Genomic DNA, 23654 nt, shown 5'->3' with positions numbered 1-23654 from the left:
TGTTTAGATTTATTCACTATTTCAAAACAAAACAACTTCCTGAAAGAAATCTGAATCTAGACTATGATAATAGGACATAGTAACAAAATTTCATTTTTATTGGAATTCTGTATGAAACGGTTAGTCGAGAAAATGAATTGCCAATTATTTTGATAACGGATTCATTTATTAAGTAATTTCCCAGCAACAATGCCCAATATTTGCAGGGTACAAATTCTCCACTGTGAGTATTTGCTGCTTTTCCTTGTCTTACATTATAGTAAACTGAATATCTTTGAGTTTTGGACAGTTGGGCGGACAAGCAAAATTTGAAGACGTCACTGTGGACCCTAGGAAACTGTGATGGTCATTTTTAAGTATTTTCTGGCATTTTCTAGATATATACTGCATAAAACATATATATGTATACGTATAGATATATACATTTATAGGCCTATATATATAATATTAGGGGTGGAACGGTACACTGAAGTCACGGTTCGGTTCGGTAATGGAGGGAAAAGCATAACAAAAATGCAGAAGGCAATTTTTTTATTGTGCATGTCTCAGGCTGTACTACCTAGTGTCATACAGTCTCTCCCCTGAGCTAGCTGCAACAGCCTGAAGCATATAAAGTAAGATGTAAACAGTAAACAATAAGTAGGCTACCCCACATCATCTCCAGACTCCATCTGGAACTTGTAAACAAAATAAGACAATCAGCTAGTAGTGTGATATGGGAGACAAGCGCTGCTCTCATGTGAATGCACAGAGCAGGGGTGTTAAAAGAGCAGCTTCGGTTACATAGAGCAGTTGGCGAATTGTGGTGTTAGCTTCACACGCTAACAACGGAGCTAGCAGCAAACAGCGAAGCTAACGGCGGAGCTAAAAGCGAAGCTAACGGCGGAGCTAACAGCTAACGGCGGAGCTAACAGCGGAGCTAACAGCGGAGCAAACAGCGAAGCAAATGGGCCTGGAAGCCATTTGTGGTCGAGGCAAGAAGGGATACAGCTACAGTACATCCGTGTTTGGTTGTATATGGAAGGGACTAGTTTGCTTCGTGGACCAGAGTGATAGAGAAAGACATGGCTCTGGTGTGGACTCACTGCCACTGGACCGACTTGACATGTAGGCGGAGCTTGGGAGCTTCAGCGCTAAAGCGGGGCTACAGATTAGGTGTCCCTAAGAAACGCGTATTTAACAGTAGTTCCACGTTACATTAATTCATTTGCACGCGAGTTTTATTTATTTTTATACCGTGTATTCGTGTAAATTCATGTACCGAACCGAGACGCCCGTACCGTTTAGGTTCAATACGAATACATGTAGCCTACCGTTCCACCCCTAATATATATATATGTATAAGTATATTTAAGACAAAGGCTATGTTGAGGGTTTGGGTGTTTGTGTCTTCCATCACCCAACTTGGATTAAATCAACTATAATTATGTCATTCTGTTTATCCTGCCTTAGATTAGCTTCAATTAAGTCTTTAATTGGATTTTATCAGGACTCTAATATATCCATAATTGTATAACTTTGCCCACATACGCTCTTATCTGTTCTCTTGGGGGTGATATCTGATTGGTCAATACATCAGATGGATGAGCTCCGATGGTCGGCTCAGATAAACTGATTGGGTCTGCAGTGTCGTTGCGGAGGGGCAGAATTAGAATGCTGCTGCCTGCTGCCTCTGTCTGGTCAGGTATGATTAATGGTCTAATGGTGAAGGGCAAGCAAAGGCTTTTAGCATCAGGAAAAACAATAACAGATTGGAAGGAGGAGGCTCTATGTAGTAGATGAAATAATCTGTGTTTATGTATGATTATATAAACTGACATGCCTTTTAATCCTTTGAGATCCATTCTGGATGGAAAAAATGTTTTTGTCATGCCCAAGCAAAGCCTACTCTTTAGAGGGATAACTATCTGTCTTCTTCTTATTGCATCCCCCCACCCCCTTTCTTCGTCTGTTCTATCCTTTCATCCTTCCTTCCATTCCTCCTCATCAGGATGGGTCACGTGCTGGTCGGGAGAGGAAGAAGACAGTGTCCTTCAGCAGCAGCCTGTCAGAGAAGAAGATCAGCAGCGCTGCAGACTGTATCCACTCCATGGTGGGTCAGCCACAGTGTAACCCTTTACATAGAATATACATCTTACATATCTGTGCATGAAATATTTAATGTGCAGTGCATGCATCAGTGGTTTCTGTTAGATCACAGGCTTTTGAGCCTGTCAAACACTCAACAGAGTTTGTTCAGAAGTGAAAATGAGTGAGCTCTACACTGATAGTCAGTGTGTGACAACTTCATCCATATCTTGCTTGCAGGTGGAGGGGATTGAGCTGAAGAAAATTCGAACCAACTCACGTGTTTACCAGCGTTACTACCTGCTGGACGCAGGCCTCCAGGCTCTATGCTGGGAGCCATCCAAGAAGGAGTCAGACAAAGCTCGCATCTCGCTGGCCTCCATACGAGAGGTCAGTGTCCAGAGAAAAAACTTTATGAATCAACCCTCCTTGACTTTATGAATGACCTCACTGATCCCTTTAGACTAAGGCAATGAAAAACAACCCTGAACCATACGGAAGCAGTTGATTTGTTTTTATTATATCTGATGTGGGTTTTTGCATCACTTATGGTCTCACATTCTAGGTACGGACAGGTCGTAACACAGAAACCTTCCGCACCAGTGGAGTTTATGAGCAGATTTCAGAGGACTGTGCATTCTCTATCATCTATGGAGAGATGTTTGAAAGTTTGGACCTGGTGGCCAACTCTGCTGAAGTGGCTAACATTTGGGTGACTGGCCTGAGGTATGACACAACAATAAAACTAGGAGCAGTCTTACATTGTACACCTGTGATGTAACATGTACCAGAAACACACCACACGCATTTGATAGGTAAATAATCTTCTGATCTTCAGAGCTTCTTAAAGGTGCCAACGTAGATACAAAATTGACATCAATTTGTGGTTGTACTGAGGTTTGTACATGTGGGGTAGGCTAGGCTAGCTCATTTATTCAGGCCTGTTATGTCAGTCCAACATGATATCTCATGTCTTAGGCTTTGCGTTCTCTCTTGTATTTCTTGTATTTAGGTGAATAGTGAGATCTTGGTGGGCTGATTTCTTTGTGTAGTCCTTTGAGACATTCTTGTGATGAAGGGCAATGACGTGAATGTGATTCAACTTTGAACTGATTCCACTGCTGCAGTTATGGTGTTTTATGTGAGAGTCAGTGAAATGAAAGTGAGCTGAAAATGAAAATGTTTGTGATGCAGCATCGTAAGGAAAGTATTCTGTCCAACTGCATCTGCCTTGTCTTTTCTCATCTTCCTCCAGGTATCTGATGCAATATGGGAAACATGCCCTGGACATGCTTGCCAGCAGTCAGGACAGCCTTCGAATTGGCTGGCTGGAGCAGTGGTTCTCCTCTGCTGCTGAATCGGACGGACAAGAAGATGCCAAGGAAGGGATCCGCTTGCAGTTAGCCATTAAGTTGATACAGGGCGTGAACCCTGGGGTGGGCAGAGGCAAAGTGGAGCACAGGTTTAAAGAGCTTCAAAGGGTTAGGGAGAGGATGTGTGGGCTTACTCTAGATACCAAATCTGGAGTTAAAGATCATGGCGAAAACAAAAGACTAATAGGAAGAAATGAGGGAGTCACCAGGCAGGAGTTCATCGAGGTCTTCCATGACTTCTGCACACGCCCGGAGATCTACTTTCTGTTGGTGCAGTTCTCTAGCAACAAGGAGTTCCTGGACACCAAGGACCTGATGAGGTTCCTCGAGGCTGAGCAAGGCATGGCTCAAGTGGGTAACATAAATTAATCATGCATACAAATAGCAGAAAACAAATGCAATCCCAGCATTCCTGTTGTATGTCATTACACCCCTGTCCAATTTCCCCCTTTATCTCTCAATTCCCTTCTCTCACTGTATCCTCCAGGTGAGTGAGGAGACCAGCCTGAAGCTCATCCAGGCCCACGAGCCATCGGAGCAGGGCCGGCAGCAGGGATACTTGTCACTGGATGGCTTCACCAGCTACCTCACCTCGGCAGAGTGCCACCTCTTCGATAGGGAGCATGACACCGTGTGCCAGGACATGTCCCAGCCTTTGTCTCACTACTACATCAGCTCCTCCCACAACACCTACCTCATCGAGGACCAGTTTCGAGGACCGTCCGACATCTCCGGCTACATCCGCGCTCTCAAGATGGGTTGTCGATGTGTGGAGGTGGACGTCTGGGACGGCCCCGATGAGGAGCCGGTGGTGTGTACTGGACACACCCTCTCCCCACCACTGGTCCTGCGTTGTGTGTTAGAAGCAATTGGAAAGTTTGCATTTGTGGCCTCACAGTACCCATTAATTATATGTATTGAGAACCACTGTTCACTTCAACAACAGAAAGTGATGTGGCAACATCTCATAGGGATACTAGGGAAGAGTTTATACACAGATCCCCCTTACGAAGGGGAGTCATACCTACCATCGCCGCATGCCCTAAGGAATCGAATTCTCCTAAAGGGTAAAAAGTTGGGGCCAGGTTCTGATGGGGAGGACGGGGAGGTTAGTGAGGAGGATGAAGGGGCAGAGATGTGTCAAAGGATGAAGGCGGCGGCTAACAGTGGAGGGACAGTGCCTGGAGGAAATGAGAAGGACATGGTGCAGAAAAGTGTCTCTTTCACAGCTGTCACTCAATCTAATCCTCCTCATCTTCTTCCCAAACGTTTCCAACTCTTGAAGGAGCTCTCTGACCTAGTAACTCTTTGCCGCTCAGTCCTCTTTATTGACTTCCCAACATCATCCAAAAGCCAAAACCCTTGGGAACTGTGTTCCTTTCATGAGTCTCTGGCCGTGCGTCTCGCTAGCGAGAGCCCTGGCGACTTTGTCAATCACAACAAGCATTTCCTGTCGCGGGTGTACCCCAGCCCCATGCGTATTGATTCAAGCAACATGAACCCTCAGGACCTGTGGAAGTGCGGTTGCCAGATTGTGTCCATGAATTTTCAGACAGCAGGACTGATGATGGACCTGAACACAGCCTGGTTCAGGCAGAACGGGAACTGTGGTTATGTTCTGCGGCCAGCCATCATGCGGCAGGAGGTGTCTTATTTCAGTGCCGACACCAGAGACACAGTGCCTGGTGTGTCTCCACAGCTGCTCCATGTCAAGGTGTGGTGGAATAAAGAAGTGTGAAGTTATATTAAACTTGAATAATCCTCTCAACTCATGGATATGTTTCTTCTCCCAGGTGATAAGCGGCCAAAACCTGCCCAAGCCGAAGGGTGCGGGGGCCAAAGGAGATGTGGTGGACCCCTACGTGTACGTTGAGATCCACGGCATCCCAGCTGACTGCACAGAGCGCCGCACCAGGACGGTGACACAGAATGGGGACAACCCCGTCTTTGATGAGAGCTTTGAGTTCCAGATCAACCTGCCGGAGCTTGCCATGGTTCGCTTTGTGGTGCTGGATGATGACTTCATAGGGGATGATTTCATAGGTTGGTGTCAGAGTCAGAGGTCAGAAGGGTTACTCTAAATGGACTCAATGGACGAGATCATAGTTTAGGTTTGAGTGGATGGAAAATGTTATTACCGCTCATGTTTTCATATTTCTTTGAAATGCTTTTAAATTAAATGTGATCTCCCTACCACCACAGGTCAGTATACCATCCCTCTGGACTGTCTTCAACCGGGCTACCGACATGTACCACTGCAGTCTTTGACAGGGGAGGAACTTACCCACGCCAAGCTGTTTGTCCATGTGGCCCTCACCAATCGGCGAGGAGGGGGAAAGCCTTACAAAAGGGGACTGTCTGTGCGAAAGGCCCGCAAGGGGAGGGACTACACCGCCCTGAGGGACTTGGGGGTCCGGGCTGTGGACGAGGTTTTCAAGATGGCTGCTCCTCCGCTGAGAGAAGCCACTGACCTGAGGGAAAATATGCAGGTGAGGAAGAGTGAATATTTAGCTTGCAAAAGTAACCATATTAATTATTCATTGTATTTATTAATTGAAAGTCATTTATCAAGCAAAAATGCCAAACATAAACTGGTTCCAGCTTCTCAAATGCGACAATTTGCTGCTTTGAATATCTCTGGGTTTTGGGCTGTTGGTTACGCAACACAATCAATATGAAGATGTCGATTGGAAATTTGATTGCTATTTATTTTTTACACATTTCTGACATTTTACAGACTAAAAATTTATCAATTATTTAAAAAACAACATTGACTGATTAAAAATTTAAATAATTGTTCATTGCAGCCCCAATCATATTTATTCCTGTTCATTGTAAGTGAATGGCTAATGAACAAGAATATCTAATTTATCTTGCTCATTATCAGTGTATTGAAGTTTAACAGTGATGACTGTGTACAACTGACAAGAAGGAAAGGGAAGACTGTCTAATTTTCTGCAATTTAAAAAAATAAATGAGCTAACCTTTATGAGCCAGGCAGCAATTTGGTCTGTGCATGCTTGTGTCACCCTGGGGCAATAAAAAAAGTAATTTAGTCAGTGTGGTGAGACTGTTGGCTTCCACATCTCTTGATTTGTTCTGTTTCAACCTAAACTACTACAACACAACTGCAGGAGGACAAATCAATAGTCCTGTCCTATCAAAATAAAGGCTGAAAATGCCCCAAAAAATAATCTTAAAAAAAAAATCGTAATATAGTATGTTGCAAAAAGTCAAAGCACAGTATGTTGAAAAAAAGTCATTAAAAAGTCATAGTATAGTATATCAAAAAAGTCATATGTCGAAAAAAGTGATAAAAAAGTAATCTATAGTATGTCGAAAAAAATGATAAAAAAGTCATCTATAGTATGTCGGAAAAAGTGATAAAGAAGTCATAGTATAGTATGTCGAAAGAAGTCATTAAAAAGGCATAGTATATATCGAAAAAAGTCATAGTTTAGTATGTCGAAAAAAGTGAAAAAAGTCATAGCATAGTATGTCAAAAATAGCATAGTATAGTATGTCAAAAAAGTGATGAAAAAGTCATTGTATAGTATGGCGAAAAAAGTTATACTGGGAATCGAACCTGGGTCAGAGTTTATACTTCACATTTGCTGGTGCCATTTGGAGTCATAGCACAGTATGTTGAAAAAAAGCCATTCACAACGTCACACACGTCTGTATGGTATATCGAAAAAAGTCATAGTGTAGCATGTCAAAAACGTGATAGAAAGTCATAGTATAGTATATAGAAAAAAGTCATAGTATTGTATGTCGAAAAAAGTGAAAAAAGTATAGTATGTCAAAATAGTCATTGTATATAGTACGTCGAAAAAGTATGTCGAAAAAACTTTTGCTGGGCATCGAACCTGACTCTGCAGTTCCTAGTTGCTAGTGCTATTTGGAACATGTTAGCCACTGAGCCACTGTGACATCAAACAGAGAATATTGGAAAAAGTCATAGCACAGTATGTTGAAACAAGCCATTAAAAAGTAATAGTATGGTATATTAAAAACGTCATAGTATAGTATGTTGAAAAGATTGATTAAAAAGTCTCAGTATAGGATGGTGAAAAAAAGTCATTGTATGGCATGTCGAAAAAAGTGATAAAAAAGTCAAAGTATACTATATCAAAAGAAGTCATAGTATGGCATATCAAAAAAAGTGATAAAAAAGTCTTAGTATAGTATTTCGAAAAAAGTAATAAAAAAGTCATAGTATAGCATGTTGAAAAAAGTGATAAAAAAGTCATAGAATAGTATGTCAAAAATAGTCATAGTATAACATGTTGAAAAAAGTCATAGTATGAGATGTCGAAAAAAGTGATAAAAGAAGTCTTAGTATAGTATGTCGAAAAAGTGATAAAAAAGTCATAGTATAGTATGTAGAAAAAATTTATAAAAAAGTAATATCGAAAAAAGTGTTAAAAGAAGTCAAAGTATACTATATCGAAAGAAGTCATAGTATGGTATATCAAAAACGTGATAAAAAAGTTATAGTATGTCAAAAATAGTCATAGTATAGCATGTCGAAAAAGCCATAAAAAGTCATAATATAACATTTCGAAAAAAGTGTTAAAAAAGTCATAGTATAGCATGTCGAAAAAAAGTCAGATTATAGCATGTCGAAAAAACGCGGGAAAAGAGTCATATTATAGTATGTCAAAAAGTGCATTTATCTCTCTAAAACAACAGGTTGGGATAGAGACTAAAAGGAACAAAACTTTTCTCTACATCTTTTTGTATTCTACATTCTGTAATGTAGGTTTTGTAACTAAATTGCACCCTATAGGATTTGAACTCTAAACCTTCTGTCTTCCAATCATTGTCTTAATACTCTAAGTTATCTGACCTCAAACAAAAGTAATTTTTTTGGCATATTTGTCTCTTTGGCTTAGTGTATTGGACCTCAAAACTTACTGAAACACATCGGATTAGAACACCCAACCTTCTGTCTTCCAATAATTCTCTTAACACTCTTAGCTATCTGAGCTGACACAAAGTTTAGGTTTTCGTAAAAAAAATCATAGAATCGTATGTCAAAAAAAGTCATAGTATAGCATGTCGAAAAAGGTGATAAAAAAGTCAAAGAATTGCATGTTGATAAAAGTCGTATTATAGTATGTCGAAAAAGTGATAAAAAAGTAATATCGAAAAAAGTGATAAAAAAGTCATAGTATAGCATGTCGAAAAAAGTCATAGTATAGCATATAAAACATTGATAAAAGAAGTCATAGTATAGTATGTCAAAAAAAAGTGATGAAAAATTCATAGTATAGATGTCGAAAAAAGTGATAAAAAAAGTCAGAAAAAAGTCATAGCATGTCGATAAAAGTGATAAAAAAGTCATAGAATTGCATGTTGAAAAAAGTTATATTATAGCATGTTGAAAAAAGTGGGAAAAGAGTCATAGTATATGTGTCAAAAAGTGCATTTATCTCTCCAAAACAACAGGATGGAATAGAGACTGAAAGGAACACAACTTTTCTCAACGTGTAGTTGTAGTCTTCATCCCTGTAAGGTAGTTCTTGAACTAATAGCACCCTGTCAGATTTGAACACTCAACCTTCTGTCTTCCAATCATTCTCTTATCTACTAGCTACTACAAAAGTTATGTTTTTGGCATATTTGTCTCTTTCACTTAGTATATTGGACCTCAAAACTTATAAAACCTACATATATATATATATATATATATATATATATATATATATATATATATATATATATATATATATATGATTTGAGCACTCAACCTTCTGTCTTCCACCTGATGCCAAGTTTATGTTTTCCTAAAAAAGTCATAGTATCGTATGTCAAAAAAGTCATAGTATTGTATGTCAAAAAAGTCATAGTATAGTATGTCGAAAAAAGTCATAGTATAGCATGTCGAAAAAAAGTGATAAAGTCAAAGAATTGCATGTTCAAAAAAGTCGTATTATAGCATGTCGAAAAAAAGTGGGAGAAGAGTCATAGTATATGTGTCAAAAACACTCAACTTTCTGTCTTCCAATCAAGCTCTCAACTCTCTAAGCTACTTAACCTAACACATAATTTATGTTTTTGCCATATTTGTCTCTTTCACTTAGTAAATTGGACCTCAAAACTTACAAAAGACATGTAAGATTTGAACACTCAACCTTCTGTCTTCCAATCATTGTCTTACTATAGGCTATCTAACCTGACAACACAACAAATGATTTTGGCACATTTGTCTCTTTCACTTAGCATATTGGAACTCAAAACTTCCTGTAACCTGCAAGATTTGAACACTCAATCTTCTGTCTATCAAGCATAATCTTATCACAGTAAGCTATCTTAGCTTACGCAAAGTTTATGTTTTTGTTAAAAAGTCATAGTATATGTCAAAAAAAGTGCTAAAAAGTCACAGTATAGTATTTTGAAAAAGTGATAAAAAAAAGTCATAATATAGTATGTCGATAAAATTGATAAAAACAAGTCCTAGTATAGCATGTCAAAAAAGTGATAGTATAATATGTCAAAAAAGTGATAAAAGAAGTCATAGTATAGTATGTTGAAATAAGTGATAAAAAATCATAGTATAGTATGTTGATAAAACTGATAAAGTCACAGTATAACATGTCAAAAAAGTGATAAAATAGTGATAGTATAGTATATTGAAAAAAGTCACAGTATAGCATGTTGAAAAAAAGTGATAAAAAAGTAACAGTATGGTATGTCGAAAACAGTGGAAACTAATTCATAGTATAATATGTTGAAAAAGGTGACAAAAAAGTCATAGTATAGTATGTTGAAAAAAGTGATAAAAAAGTCATATTATAGCATGTCGACAAAAGTGATAATGAAGTCATAGTATAGTATGTCGAAAAATAGTCATAGTATAGCATGTCGAAAAAGTGATAAAAATGTCATAGTATAGAATGACGAAAAAAGTCGTAGTATAGCATTTCGAAAAAAGTGATAAAAAGTCATAGTATAGCATGTCGAAAAAAGTCATAGTATAACATAAATTGTTTTATAAAAAAGTCATAGTATAGTATGTTGAAAAAGTGATACAAAAGTCATAGTATAGTATGTCATACAAAAGACTTATAAGATTTGACCACTCAACCTTCTGTCTTCCAATCATTCACAGAAGAGTTTATGTTTAAAAAAAATTCACAGTATAGTATTTTGAAAAAGTGATAAAATAAAGTCATAGTGTAGTATGTCGGGAAAAAATCATAGTGTGTACATAGTATACCATAGTATGTCCAAAGAAGTGATTAAAAAAGTCATAATATATTATAGTGAAAAAATTCAAAGTACAGTATGTTAAAAAAAAAACAGAAAAAGTCATAGTCTAGCATGTCGTAAAAAAGACATGAAAAAGCCATAGTATATTATAGTGAAAAAATGTTCAAATAATTCATAAAAAGTCATAGTCTAGCATGTCATATAAAAATCATCAAAAAGTCATAGTATAATATATCGAAAACAGTCATAGTATAGCAGTGGCGTAACGAGCCAACACCGGGCCCTTAAGCAGGATTATCAAGGCGGGCCCCCCTACTACAGCACGTGATGACAGCACAATGTCCACGAGTAGGCTACCATCAATAGGACAGGATAGTATCATAGAGACACAGCATATAAGAGATGAGATGACTGACAAAATCAGGAGTAGCTTACGTGCACCACAACAACAACAATAAAACACTGGTGAATGCGCACCATAACGCATGAAAAAACACACAAGGGCAGTCCCTCCAGGATTTCGTGGCTTTTTTTTTAGATTGTTGCGGCCCAAAATGCCTGATTTTGCAATAAAAGTTGCGATGTCTTTTGTATGTTTGTTGCAATGAAGTTGCAGAAGACAGTGAAAGTTGCAAAAAAAGTTTTTTGTATAGTTCTTTAAAAAAAAAAGAAGGAAACTTGTTTTGGGGAGAATAATAATTATTACTATTAATTAATTACTCTGGGCTGAGATTTCCTAGGTACCTTACCAAAAAGGCTCAGGATGCTGCAAATGTTGGTATAATATGAAAATGGCTAGTGGATTTAAGACAAAAAGTAATAATTCATTGAATGAATCAAATTTGAACATATTGTCACTATCAGTGGCTTGTTGATCTTTACATTGTTAGTTAATTTCCTATCCTGGCCTGGGACACACATTCATACGGTTTAATAAAGTACTTATTGGACTTTAACTTAGCATTGCACTTACAATAACGAGTGTAGCTGTCCTCAATTTAGGTCATCCTGTACGTCTCATCTCCGGTTTTTCCTGCATCCACCGTGTGTGATTTTGTGTGTGTGTGTGTCAGTCGCGGGGGGAACTCACATAGACTGTATATAGAACTCAGCAGCCCTGCCCTCTGCAGAGATCAGACAGGATGTAAACAGCAGCAGCTTTCAGTGACTTTAGAGTGAAAAAACGTTACAACGTACATTGATGTTAAAATGTTTACAGGTTGGCAGGACGGTCTGAAATGTTTTGCACGGTCTTTCGCTGTATGTTTTGTTGGTAAATGTGAGATGTTTGAGTCACACACGTGAAGAGAACGGTCTCTGAAACAAGGAAATGAATTTGACCCGTTCTCGTTCACTCCCGCTTGGTCAGTGGCCAAATGCGATAGGGGGCCCCGGCTGTCAATCAATATCTTCCAATCAAGCAGGCCCCTGATTGGTCCAGGCCCATAAGCACCGCTTACCCTGCTTACCGATAGTTACACGTCTGAAGTATAGTATGTCGAAAAAGTTATAAAAAGTCATAATATAGTATGTTGTAAAAAGTCATAGCACAGTATGTTTACAAAAGCCATTAAAAAGTCATAGTATGGTATATCAAAAAAGTCATAGTATAGTTTGTCGAAAAAAGTGATAAAGAAATGGTATTGTATGTCAAAAAAGTAAAAAAAAAAGTAATTGTAGTAATATCGGAAAAAAATCTTACTGAATTTGAATCTGGGTCAGTGTCTGCAGTTCCTACTTGATGGTGCTATTTGGAGCAGTGCTAACCACTGAGGCACCGTGACACCAAATAAAGTATATTGAAAACAGTCATAGCATAGTATTTCGAAAAAAGCCATTAAAAAGTCATAGTATGGTATGTCGACAAAAAGTGATGAAAAAGTCATAGTATAGTATGTTAAAAAAAAAAAAAGTCATAGTATGTGGTCAGGTTAGCTCAGTTGATAGAGCAGGTGCACATATATGAAAGTGCATGCCTCGACGCAGAGGGTCAAGGGATCGAGTCTGACCTGTATTGATTTCCTGCATGTTTTCACCTCCCCTTTTATATCTAGCTGTCCTTTCTATTAAAGGCTGAAATGCCCCAAAAAAATCATAGTATAGTATATTGAAAAAGTCATAGTATAATATGTCCAATACAGTGATAAAAAAGTTATAGTATATCATATCGAAAATGTATAGTATAGTATGTTGAAAAAAATGTCATAGTAAAGTGTGTTGAAAAAAGTGATTAAAAAGTCATAGTATTTTATGTCAAAAATAGTCATAGTATAGTATGTCGAAAAAAAGTGATAAAGAATCACGGTATAGTATGTCGAAAAAAGTCATAGAATAGTACATTGAAAAATGTCATACCATAGTATACTATTAAAAAAAAGTGATTAAAAAGTCATAGTATAGTATGTCAAAGAAAATCTGGAAGAAGATGCAAACTCCACACAAGCACAAATGTCCTTAAAGAGCTGAACATTTTGATATTTCAATGGTTTTTGTAACTGAAAGTATGCAGAAGTAGTAGGTGACCGAAAATCGTGCAGAAGAATCGGATAACAATACTGTGTATGCTGCTAAATCAGCATTCACACAATTAATTACGTTTCCGTACTTAAGGTTTTCCTTCTGAGTCAGGAAATAAGAAAGATTGTGAAAGACTTTGTGTGTTGGTTTAAATTTGCATATGTAATATCTGTCTACCCTCTTTTCTTTCCAACAGAACTCTGTAGCAGTGTTCAGGGAGCTATGTGGAGTGTCTGCGGTGGCTAACCTCATGCAGTGCGTGCTAGCTCTGGGCTCCAGTGTGTCAGGACCAGACGGGGCACCTTTACTACTGTTTGACCTCAGGGACCACTACCCCACACTGGAGCCCCAGGGGCCGCTTCCCGACATCCTTCGCCGGGTCGTCTCCACCTATGAAACGGTGAGGAAGGAAGAGAGTTGACAGTTATACTTATGGCTCTTTACCAGATTAAGGAGTCTCACATTTCTGAAATACATGAAAAGGAAGGAAAGGCCAAACAAAACTAGCAAACATCACAAATCAGTTAAGCACCTCCCATCTCCTATGTACTTGACCTAACAATGAAACATCCCCTCCCAGACAAAAGCTTCCTTTTTACTGTAACCAATATGTTCTCAAAAACAAAGTGGGCTCTCATTGTTATGTAGCAGACAACATTCCCAATTGTTCTGGCTGTAACAAGGCTCGTAAACACATTGGCTACATCCTCACCTTGGCCTGAATCCACTGTGACTTTCACAGAACGAGGAGAAAGTTATTTACCTGACTTAATTTATTTAATGATGTCTAAAAATAAATCCAGCCTCCCCCGCGGAAATAAATACAAAGAGAAAAAGAGGAAGGGAGAAAAGCAGGGACAGAGCGGTCAATTGGTCTGTTAGTCAGCGCATCAAATAGTCAATAAGGTGGGATGAATCAGTGTGTTTGTGTGGGTTTAAGTTGCCAATGTCAGGCTTTCTTTCTGTCCTTACTTTCGTACCACTTTCGTTTCCATGTTCAACATAATTTCCCTGGGTCTTGTTGGACTGTGGCTGGCCACCTATATGTGGTTTCCATACAGCTGTGGTCCAGCACTCTAACCCGCTTTGCCATGTTACATGAAGTGAAACAACATTACACCCCTCTCTTCGCCATCTGTCTGGCTGCTGCAATATTTTTTAAATTGATATTTACTCAAAGTGCACTTGTTGTGTTTCATATTAGATATTCCCCAGGAGTCTTTTGGGTAGGATGATGGACAGTCAGTATGAATTGCCAATTTAGAGATACTGTCCAGAGTGCATGTGTGAGTGGGTGTGCATTATGAGTGAGAGAGGGTTTGTAGCCAGAAACAGGCTGTCGTGGAGACAAGTGGACCTGGTCTTATTAAGTTATGGTTTCAGTGTGACACTTTAATTTAACTAGGGTTGTTTGTCACTGCTATGCAACTAGCAACTGCATAGACCTGTGACTGTGTAATATGTGTGTGTGTGTGTGTGTGTGTGTGTGTGTGTGTGTGTGTGTGTGTGTGTGTGTGTGTGTGTGTGTGTGTGTGTGTGTGTGTGTGTGTGTGTCTTTGTGTCTTATCGCATTGGATCTGGTCAGATTCATGTTCTGTAGCTAATCCCTTATTTGTTGAACAGTGTTTTTTTTCCCCATAGAGGGGTCACTTCCCAGCAGGGTTTGTGAGAGGAGGTGCAGAATTAATCAGGCAGAAGCACCTCATGTCCTTCCTGTGTGTGTGTGTGTGTGTGTGTGTGTGTGTGTATACATACATATATACATTTTTTATAAATTGTAAGAGCAATAAATTGTTTATTGGCATGAGATGACATTACTTATAGTGCCAAAACGGATAACATATAAATGGAAAGATATATATATATATACTGTGCAATTTGTGGTTAAACAGCCTACAGTGTGAACTCCAATCGGCTATTTCGATAATTTTAACAACTGCAAAACACTGATATATTTTGTTCTTTTACAGCAGATAATAAAACAGACTGTAGCTATATGTGCTTACATGTGTGATTTACACACAAAAACAAGATGGCAAAATTACTTAAGGGTTTATGTTGCACTACAACTGTGTGTGTGTGTGTCTCTGTGTGTGTTTAATGTTAATAGATGTTTCCCTGTCTGCAGATGGTCCAGACCAGCAGAGCAGTGATCGAGCTCTCCGATGGACTCTACGACAGGATCCTGCATATACAGACAATGGGTGTGTGTGTGTGTGTGTGTGTGTGTGTGTGTGTGTGTGCGTGGGGTGGGGTGGGGGGGGGGGGTGTTGTGTGTGTTTGTATGAGATGCTGGTATGTAGCTGGTGTTATGATGTGTGTATTGAAACCAGGCAATATTCCCAGTTCACTCATGACAACTCCCACACAGCCTCTACAACAGTGCTGTTTTCCACACTGCAGTGACTGCTTTGGTCATTAACTTAACTCCCTTCCTTTCCTTTCAGTTCCTCTCCTATTCTCGTTTGTATCCTTGCTTTTTGTTTTCCTTACCTTTCCTTTTCTTTCCTCTTTCTCTTTTCCTTTTCTTTCCTCTTTTCTTTCTCTTGTTCCCTCTCTCCTCTCCTTGTATCCTCTTTCCTTTCCTTTCCTTTCCTCTCCCCTCATTCTCTTTACTCTCCTCACATTTCCCTGTATTCTTTTTCTTTTTCTTTCCTCTTATGGTCTCTCCTCTCCTTCCCTCTCCTCTTTTGTTTCTTTTTCTTTTCTTCCATGTCCTCTCTTTGTATCCTTTTCCCTCTCTTTTACTTCATTGTCCTTTGTTTCAGCTTATGCTCTTTTCTCACCTCTCCTCGACTTGTATCCTATTTCCTTTCCTTTCCTCTTATACTCTGTCCTCTCTTTGTATCCCTTTTTGATTTCTTTCCTTTCTGTCCCTTTCATTTCCTTTCATCTCATCTCCTTTCTTGTATCCTCTTTTCTTTCCTTGTCTTTCCTCTTATGCTCCTTCCTTTCCTCTCCTCTCCTGTCCTCTCCTCTCCCACCATATGTTTTCCTATCCCATCTTCTGCAGACATCTGCCTATAATCAACAGTGTCACACAAGGTTACATTTTTACTGGCCTTGTTCATCTGTATGTTTTGGATGGAGGGGGTTTAAATTGGCGAGCTCCCGCCATCGATCATCCTTCAGTCTGTTAAGGTAAGGGCACCCTATCTGACCTGCTGATATGATCTCTGTGATCTTTGGCAGAGGTTTGTTTACCTCAGCCAGACCCCCTGGGTCATCTGACATTAGTCAGGCAGACTGTCATCAGAGAGGCAATAAACAAACCACAAACACAACAACACACACTGCACCCACATCCCCTTCTTCGCCTGTCTTTAGCTGTCACCCAGGAGTCACTATGAATGACATTTGGAAGCATATGGCTTGGAGAGAAAGAATAAACACATTCACTTAATTAATATGATTCTCTAGGCGCTGGATTTAAAAAAAGCTGCAGTTACAGACGTCATAGGTTCAAACTATTGGGACATATATTTATTCATCTATAGGTTTCATGAAACCTTTGTGGGTTGAAATGCACACACGCTTGTCAGCTTTATTAACATCGCCTTGAGAGAGGCATGAATAGAAAAGAGGAGAGGAAGGAGAAATTAAAGTGAACCTGAAGTGAATTGATATTTCAAGAGGACGATGATGGTACAATTGGGGCCATTTTGGAGACAGTGAGAGAGTGTTTGACAGAGATGAGTGTCGTTTACAAATTTGCAAACTGCTCCACTTAGCTTCCAGACAACCTACCCATCCTCCACTGAACTTTATTCTAGCGTTCTGTGGCCACAGCGTCACTCGCTGATCAAATAATTTGTGACATCCGTTTTGCAGCTCGGACTGCAGCCGAGGCCAACTGCTGCTGAGATACTGTGCAACCATGTTATACTCTATCAAATACTTTTATTTCTCATGTGATCACTTGTAGTATTATTAGTAAATAGACTGAGATTTGAAAGTAAGATGGTTTGGTTAGGTGCCACTACGCTCATCTGATAAAGAGCTGCTGCAGACCCCGAGGCCTGATATGATGAACAAAGCTCTTCCTGTGTGTACAGAGTGAAGATGGCAATCAGGTGATCCCAAGGCGGAGGTCCTCCCCCTAATCTTGGACGAGGGGGCGGGCAGCGAGAAGGCATAAACAGGTCACTCAGAGAGAGCCATGGGACGGCTGGTGTCAGAGATGGATGTCTAGTAGTTACATTAGATCAGAGAGTTGAAACGGAGAGGGAGAAGAAAGCCGTGGGAAGATGGTAGAGATGGATAGCAAGAGGCAATGCTGAGAGGAAGACAAGAACCTCAGTGGAGAAGAGAGAGTGAATCCACCTCAGTATCATAATGTGTCGGTGTGTTTAAAGAGCTGGTTCATCCGGATTATATAGAAATGCTTATTTTCTCACTTACTTCTGGTGGTATAGCCATACAAATAGTTTTAGTTTTATTTAGCCAGGTTTTGAGATATCTGTCTCTTAATAAAAAAGTAACAACACCACGCTGAAATGTTTTGATGCCGTCTCTAGTCTCTACACCCAACAACCACACCCATAAGTGAGGTCCACACATCCAGGGTGGAGCTGCAAACTTCTGAAGGTCAGATTAAAAAAACCCAAGGTTTTAAGTTGCTTTATTTTATTGTTTTGCCATGTGTCTTTACAGAGACAGTGTCCTCATTAATCTGGATAATCCACACAACACACTGTGGGATTTTGCTAGAAAGTAGGCCCAATGAAAACAGTTCACCGTGAGGGCTGTGGTTTATCCAGAGTAGTTCCTGGAAAGAGGTGTTGCTGAAAATTCAATGTAATACAATTTCATTCAAGCCTGAAAACAGAACCATGTCTAGTTTTCTTCTTCTTTCAGAACACTTGAATAACAATATGCTGAAAGATTATTTTAGATTTTTTGCCAAATGATGCCAAAAATACATTTCCTACCACAACTTTAAAGCTGGGCAAATCAAACCAACACTATTAATACCACTAGAGCATGTGATAGCACCTGACCAGTACTACATTTTTGAGGCCGATCAAATCTGAAAACGATATATCAGACGATATTCATTTTTTAATAAATAGATGCATGACCAACAAACATTTTCGATAAGTTTCCCTTAAAATTGTCTACTAAAGAATTGGGACCAAGATATGTACTGAAAGAGGCATTTTGTAGTTAATAAGTTAATGAACTTGTTGGTGCTCTCTGTTGGACAAGCTACTATTTGTAATGGTTACACCATTTTGATAATGAATGAACATGCTTTACACAGAGTCACTGAATGGTTTGATGAGTAAGAAAATTATGTGAATCATACGCTCTGGCCTGTCACACCCACCAGATGTCAACCAGCTCTCCACCACCATCATCTCCAAATAAGGGGATATCTTTTGGAAGATTTATTTTTTTGTTCATTTTTTGTTTCATTTTTTGGTGCAATTTGCGTGAACTGACCCTTTAAGAACCTCAGTTGAGCAACTGCTTTTCCTCCAGGACCCTGACCTGTATAGCAGTGAGACGTATAGATTCCACACTTCCACACACATGAGATGCTAATAAATACATATGCCTGGTTGTTTCTTACTGACATCAGGCTGGAAGTCTGAACAGTAGATTATGTCTATCCCATCACAACTGCTCACAGTTCAAATAGAAGGCAGGAAGTGAAGGTGATACTCTTCCTGCTATATCCTGTTTGGCCGGCCCTGAAGGTTATTTTGGTCTCTGGGCCCGGACCCTGTTTCTGTGTGTTTGTCTGTGTATGCAAACTGTCCCAGCATTGGCTTGGAAATCATGTTCCCTCCATTGGCTTCACAGGGAAACACACACACATTACGTTGGCACGTAGGCTTTGAGTTGCCTAGCAACCGTGCAGTAAAGGTTATTATTCAGGCAACTTTTGTAGGTGTGTGTGAATATGGAGCAGTGGCAACGTATGTGTGTGCAGGAGAGTGTCTATGTTTACAGACCTTATGTGACAGAGAGGGATTATGTGTGAGCAATTGTTAAATTATAATCACATCCAATCTGTTTAGTGTTTACAAATTGTGTGTGTGTGTGTGTGTGTGTGTGTGTGTGTGTGTGTGTGTGTGTGCACGCACGCGTGCGTGCGTGTGTGGTCCACAGCTTGGCGCGTTTAACATTGATGGCTCACAGTGATGTTTGCCCTGTATTAACCCACTTCCGGGTTTCCATGGTAACAGCGGGACAGTGGCCCCAGGCAGTCAGAGGAAGCCAGACACACAACACAACTCATTGCACATACTCTAACTAGCTCGCGGCCAGACTTTGACTATGACCCTCTCTCTCTATCGCTTTATCTGTATTTTTCTCTATCTGGTCTCTCAGATTTTCCATCCTCTTTCCATCATTCCTTTGCATTTCTCATTTCTTATTCTTTCTATTTCTGTGAAATGTAATGCTTATAGTCTAAATTTCAAAAAGGAGAGATTAATCAGAGTGTATAACAAATAATTGAGGGTGGCAACGTAGAATGACTTTGATGATTAGGCCCTATTGATTTGAAGCATCTTCATTAAGCGTACGCCCGTATGAAAACAGGAAATAGGACGGGACTCCCCAGAGTCTAGACGCTGCTGTTGGTGGAGTAAAACCTGCAGGTGGATAATGTAAACTCGCAGACTGAGGGTTAGGGTTAGGTTTGGTTTGAGGAATGCAGGCAGAAAGTTGATTGGTCAGATATGGTCACATCAGAATTTGTGAATGTAATTCATAGAAATAAAGGCAAACGGTGAGAGAAAACATCTTCCTTACTGAACTTTGGCCAAAGCTTCCTTTAATCAGTGTGGGAGCCACCTATTGAATCTCACACACACAATAGCCAAAGAGAGCCAAGCCCGACAACTAAATACTGGATTAGACACATGGCATTGATGTATTTTTGACATTTTCATAGCCATGGCTCAATGTGGATACATCTCTTTTCTCATTTCACAGTTTACACAAAAAAGGGGCTGGTCAGTTTGGTAGGAATGCAAGTTTGAGTGACAAACTTTCTGAGATCCATACCGACTGTTCACTATTGTGTTATGCGTGGTGTTGGTGATGGTGATGGTTTGTGGGCTTCAATACCTGAAAGAGACAAGACCAGTGTGCTGTAAGCTTTAACTGATACGTAGTCTACACAGAAATCAAAATTATCCATGTATTCATGGTCCATTACAGCTACTCTTGTGTAACATACTTTAACTGTTGTTAATAATAATAATAATAATAATAATGTATACTTTATTAATCCTGCAAGGTGAAATTACAATGTTTTCACTCTGTTGTTATTATTACAATTACACACAGGCCTGAATTATACACACATATACTCAGTACCTATACATGCACTAATGGAGAGAGATGTCAGAGTGAGGGAGATGCCCATGGAAAGGTGCTGAACTGGCACCTCTCCAGCTACCAGTCCACCACCATACTTTGGTCATCAACCAGCACCAGAAATGCAGCACGGTGGCTCAGTGGTTAGCACTTCTGCCTCACAGCAAGAAGGTTCTGGATTCAAATCTGGGTTCTTTCTGTGTGGAGTTTGCCTGTTCTGCCCGTGCTTGCATGGGTTTCCTCTAGGTGCTCTGGTTTCTTCCCACCATAAAGACATGCACGCTAGGTAATTAGGACTACAGTTGAAAATTAGCCGACTGGTTAACACTGGGGTTTTACAGAAATGTTGATTAATGTGCATTGTCCTAATCAAATAAACTTACAAACTTAAACCCTCCGGTTCCCAACCCAACTCCCTACTGACTGAGCTACTGCCACCCCAGTGACTGAAGTAGCTTTATTTTAGCTTTTTAGCTTTATTTTATTTGAGAAAAGAGAATCTTTTATTAAAAAATAAAAAAATATTTTTGGTCAAATTAGCACAAGATCATACAAACATTGCGTATCATTTTGGACACAGGTCTGTGGGGGAATAGGAAACTACTGCTTGTTATTGTCCTAGATTCTAATCCAAAATTTCTTTATTGGTATTTTTGCACAGAATTGAACAAAATTACAATGACAAGTGCAACAGAGCAAGGAAGTTCTGTGATATTATTGTTATACATTCTGAATTTACATAATACACAAGACAAACAATAAGACAAGAGGCTATCATCACCCTAGCGGCTCTGTAAGGCTGTGCCACCATGGATGTAAATAAAACCTGTACCATTAAGCAGTGTTGAGCTAAATGTTAACATAAGCATGCTAACATACTAGTGCACTAGAGGGAAAATCAAGGGATCATCAAAGTTAGTAGGATTCTGGGGATCATTACCGTCCGAATATAATTCATGTCAATCCATCCAATAGTTTTAGTTTTTCTTTCAGTCTACACCAAAGTGGTGGACCGAGTGACTGACTGACTGACTTTGTCATGCATAGAGACACACTGCTAGCATGGCATATATTTCATTATTAATAAAAAATACAACTCTAACTATTTTGGATGGTGCTTATTGTGTACAACTACATCTACACAGAAAATGTGTATTTGCCAAGGTATAATTCTTCACAGGTTGATCTTTGAATTATTTTAACCTGCTGTGGTTGTGTGTATTTTCGGCTCTAGCCATGGAGTTTCATGAGAAGCTGCAGACTCTGGCGGCGAAGGAGGGGCTGAGGGGTCGCAAGGTCAGTCGGGCGCTGGAGAGTTTCAGCTGGAACATCACCATCCTTAAGGTCAGCAACACACACTCGTACACTGACTAAAACCCAAACAGCCTCAGGGGGTAGACCGTTGGAACATGTTCTGGGCCTCCAGCTAGTTGCTCATCTTTTTTCTCTCTTTCAACCTTTCCTCCCTCCACTTCTACCCTTCGTCCCAAGTTTCTCCTTGCTACCCTGTACTCGCTCAATTCTCTCCTTATTTCCCGTTTTTTTTCTCTCAGGGTCAGGCTGACCGGCTGAAGCACGCCAAAGCTGAAGTCCAGGAGAACATGAAGCAGGTCCACGATGCTGCTTTGGCTGGAAACCTCACCAAGGAGAGTCCAGGAGTGAGAAGAGTCTGCTCCCAAACACGACGAGGCCAGGATGACTAAACCACCACGTTTGCCAGATGACCCTCTCGGCATAGCAAGCAAATAAAAGAGGACATGACCAAACTGCCTACATAGCTGCTGTGACAAAACCCTTTTCATGTTATTAAAATTGTTCCAAGGTCTTAATTCGCCTTAGTGTGAGCTATAGCAAGTACTGTGTTTTTAAAAGAGAAGAACAGAAGAGTTGATGAATGTAAAAGTCTTCAAAATGCAGCCACCGTCCACTCGCAGAAAACACTTGGGAGTCGCAGAAGCCAGAGCACTGCTGAGAGGAGACGGGAGAAAAATGACGATGATGAATCAGGTTGCACGATGAATGTAGTTGGATTTCAAGCCAAGGTTAAGTTGTTTGTGCTGCATTGTTTGTGTAAATACAACAAATGTCTATCAACATCTTGTTATGTGCAATGTGTCTTGAAGAGGGAGTAAAAAAATGGTCATTTTCTAGCTCAGTGTGGGATGACGCCAAAAGGTTTAAAATCTTTTGAATTTTTTTTTTTTTTTAAAAACGGCCACATTGACGTTAGAAGCGTGCTTGTGAACATTGGGTTAGGTTTAAATGAAACACTCTTTCTCGATTATATAAATGGGAGATACGCAGGAGTCTGTGGATGTTTTACGTCTTTTACCATTATATCTGTTGGACCAGTGCAGCCCCTTTAACTAATTTCCATTAAGCATTTGTAAGTTCTGGATCGCTGCTCTTCATCCAATCATCTTGAGGTCATTTGTCTTGCCATGAAATCATCCACTTCACCCTCTAAATATTGTTGTCTCACATACAGTATTCTATATTTTTGTATTTTCCTGAAGCCCTTGTGCTAACTAAACCACTGTTACCCGCCATAATGATCAACTCCAGACCGGTAAAAGTCTGCCTCTAGTGAACAAATACTGTTATGTTGAAAGTACTTACTTTGTGTGCAAAACACTGTACAGTATTTTACTATGTAATTTCAATCCTTTTGCTGTAAAGAATATTTTACATAAGTTATTGATCCTGAACATTCCAGTTATCGGGTGGAGGCTCCACCTGTTCAGCTCTGTAAAAGGTTGCAGTTCACTTTCCCTTACAGTCGAGATGGAAATAAACTAGTTTTTAAATGACTAATGCGGTGTGTGTCTGTTACTTTCTTTACTTTGATGTGCATTAATTCATACCAACACATGTAGCAAGTTCTGTGTAGTGCAGACATGACATGATGGGGACTACTGTCTATATATGAACCAGACCCATGGGGCTGTAATGTGCCTCTAATTAGCTTCTATTCATAGCTTCAATGCTCAGTAGGGTTAAAAGATCATGGTTAGAGTCACATAATTGAGAAGTATTTGTATGTTTAACGGCATGTTTTATCCCATAGGTAATTACTTCAACTAAAACAATCTCACCCATAGATATACAGTCTACGATCTCAGCAGCTCCATCTACTGATGAAAA

At 39.6% G+C, this 23654-nt stretch overlaps 1 protein-coding gene across 2 annotated transcripts in view; it reads left to right on the top strand.

The window, feature by feature from the left end:
• Nucleotides 1-23321, top strand: part of LOC116066835 (inactive phospholipase C-like protein 2) — a 35390-nt gene extending 12069 nt beyond the window's left edge. Inside the window, exons 2-12 of one of the 2 annotated variants that reach the window (XM_031322974.2) lie at nucleotides 1991-2092; nucleotides 2308-2457; nucleotides 2633-2793; nucleotides 3323-3791; nucleotides 3928-5154; nucleotides 5234-5483; nucleotides 5643-5929; nucleotides 13372-13575; nucleotides 15304-15379; nucleotides 21745-21854; nucleotides 22064-23321. In XM_031322974.2, the coding sequence (XP_031178834.1) occupies nucleotides 1991-2092; nucleotides 2308-2457; nucleotides 2633-2793; nucleotides 3323-3791; nucleotides 3928-5154; nucleotides 5234-5483; nucleotides 5643-5929; nucleotides 13372-13575; nucleotides 15304-15379; nucleotides 21745-21854; nucleotides 22064-22213 (3186 nt within the window). In that variant the 3' untranslated portion in view covers nucleotides 22214-23321. Of the gene's footprint in view, nucleotides 1-1990; nucleotides 2093-2307; nucleotides 2458-2632; nucleotides 2794-3322; nucleotides 3792-3927; nucleotides 5155-5233; nucleotides 5484-5642; nucleotides 5930-13371; nucleotides 13576-15303; nucleotides 15380-21744; nucleotides 21855-22063 lie in introns of those variants that run through there. The other variant, XM_031322976.2, reaches the window with a different exon arrangement.
• The last annotated feature ends 333 nt before the right edge of the window (nucleotides 23322-23654 follow it).

This window comes from Sander lucioperca, chromosome 16 (assembly GCF_008315115.2).
Source record: "Sander lucioperca isolate FBNREF2018 chromosome 16, SLUC_FBN_1.2, whole genome shotgun sequence".
Lineage (NCBI taxonomy): Eukaryota > Metazoa > Chordata > Actinopteri > Perciformes > Percidae > Sander > Sander lucioperca.
The sequence above is the reverse complement of the archived record's forward strand: the minus strand, read 5'-3'. Positions and strand labels throughout refer to the sequence as shown.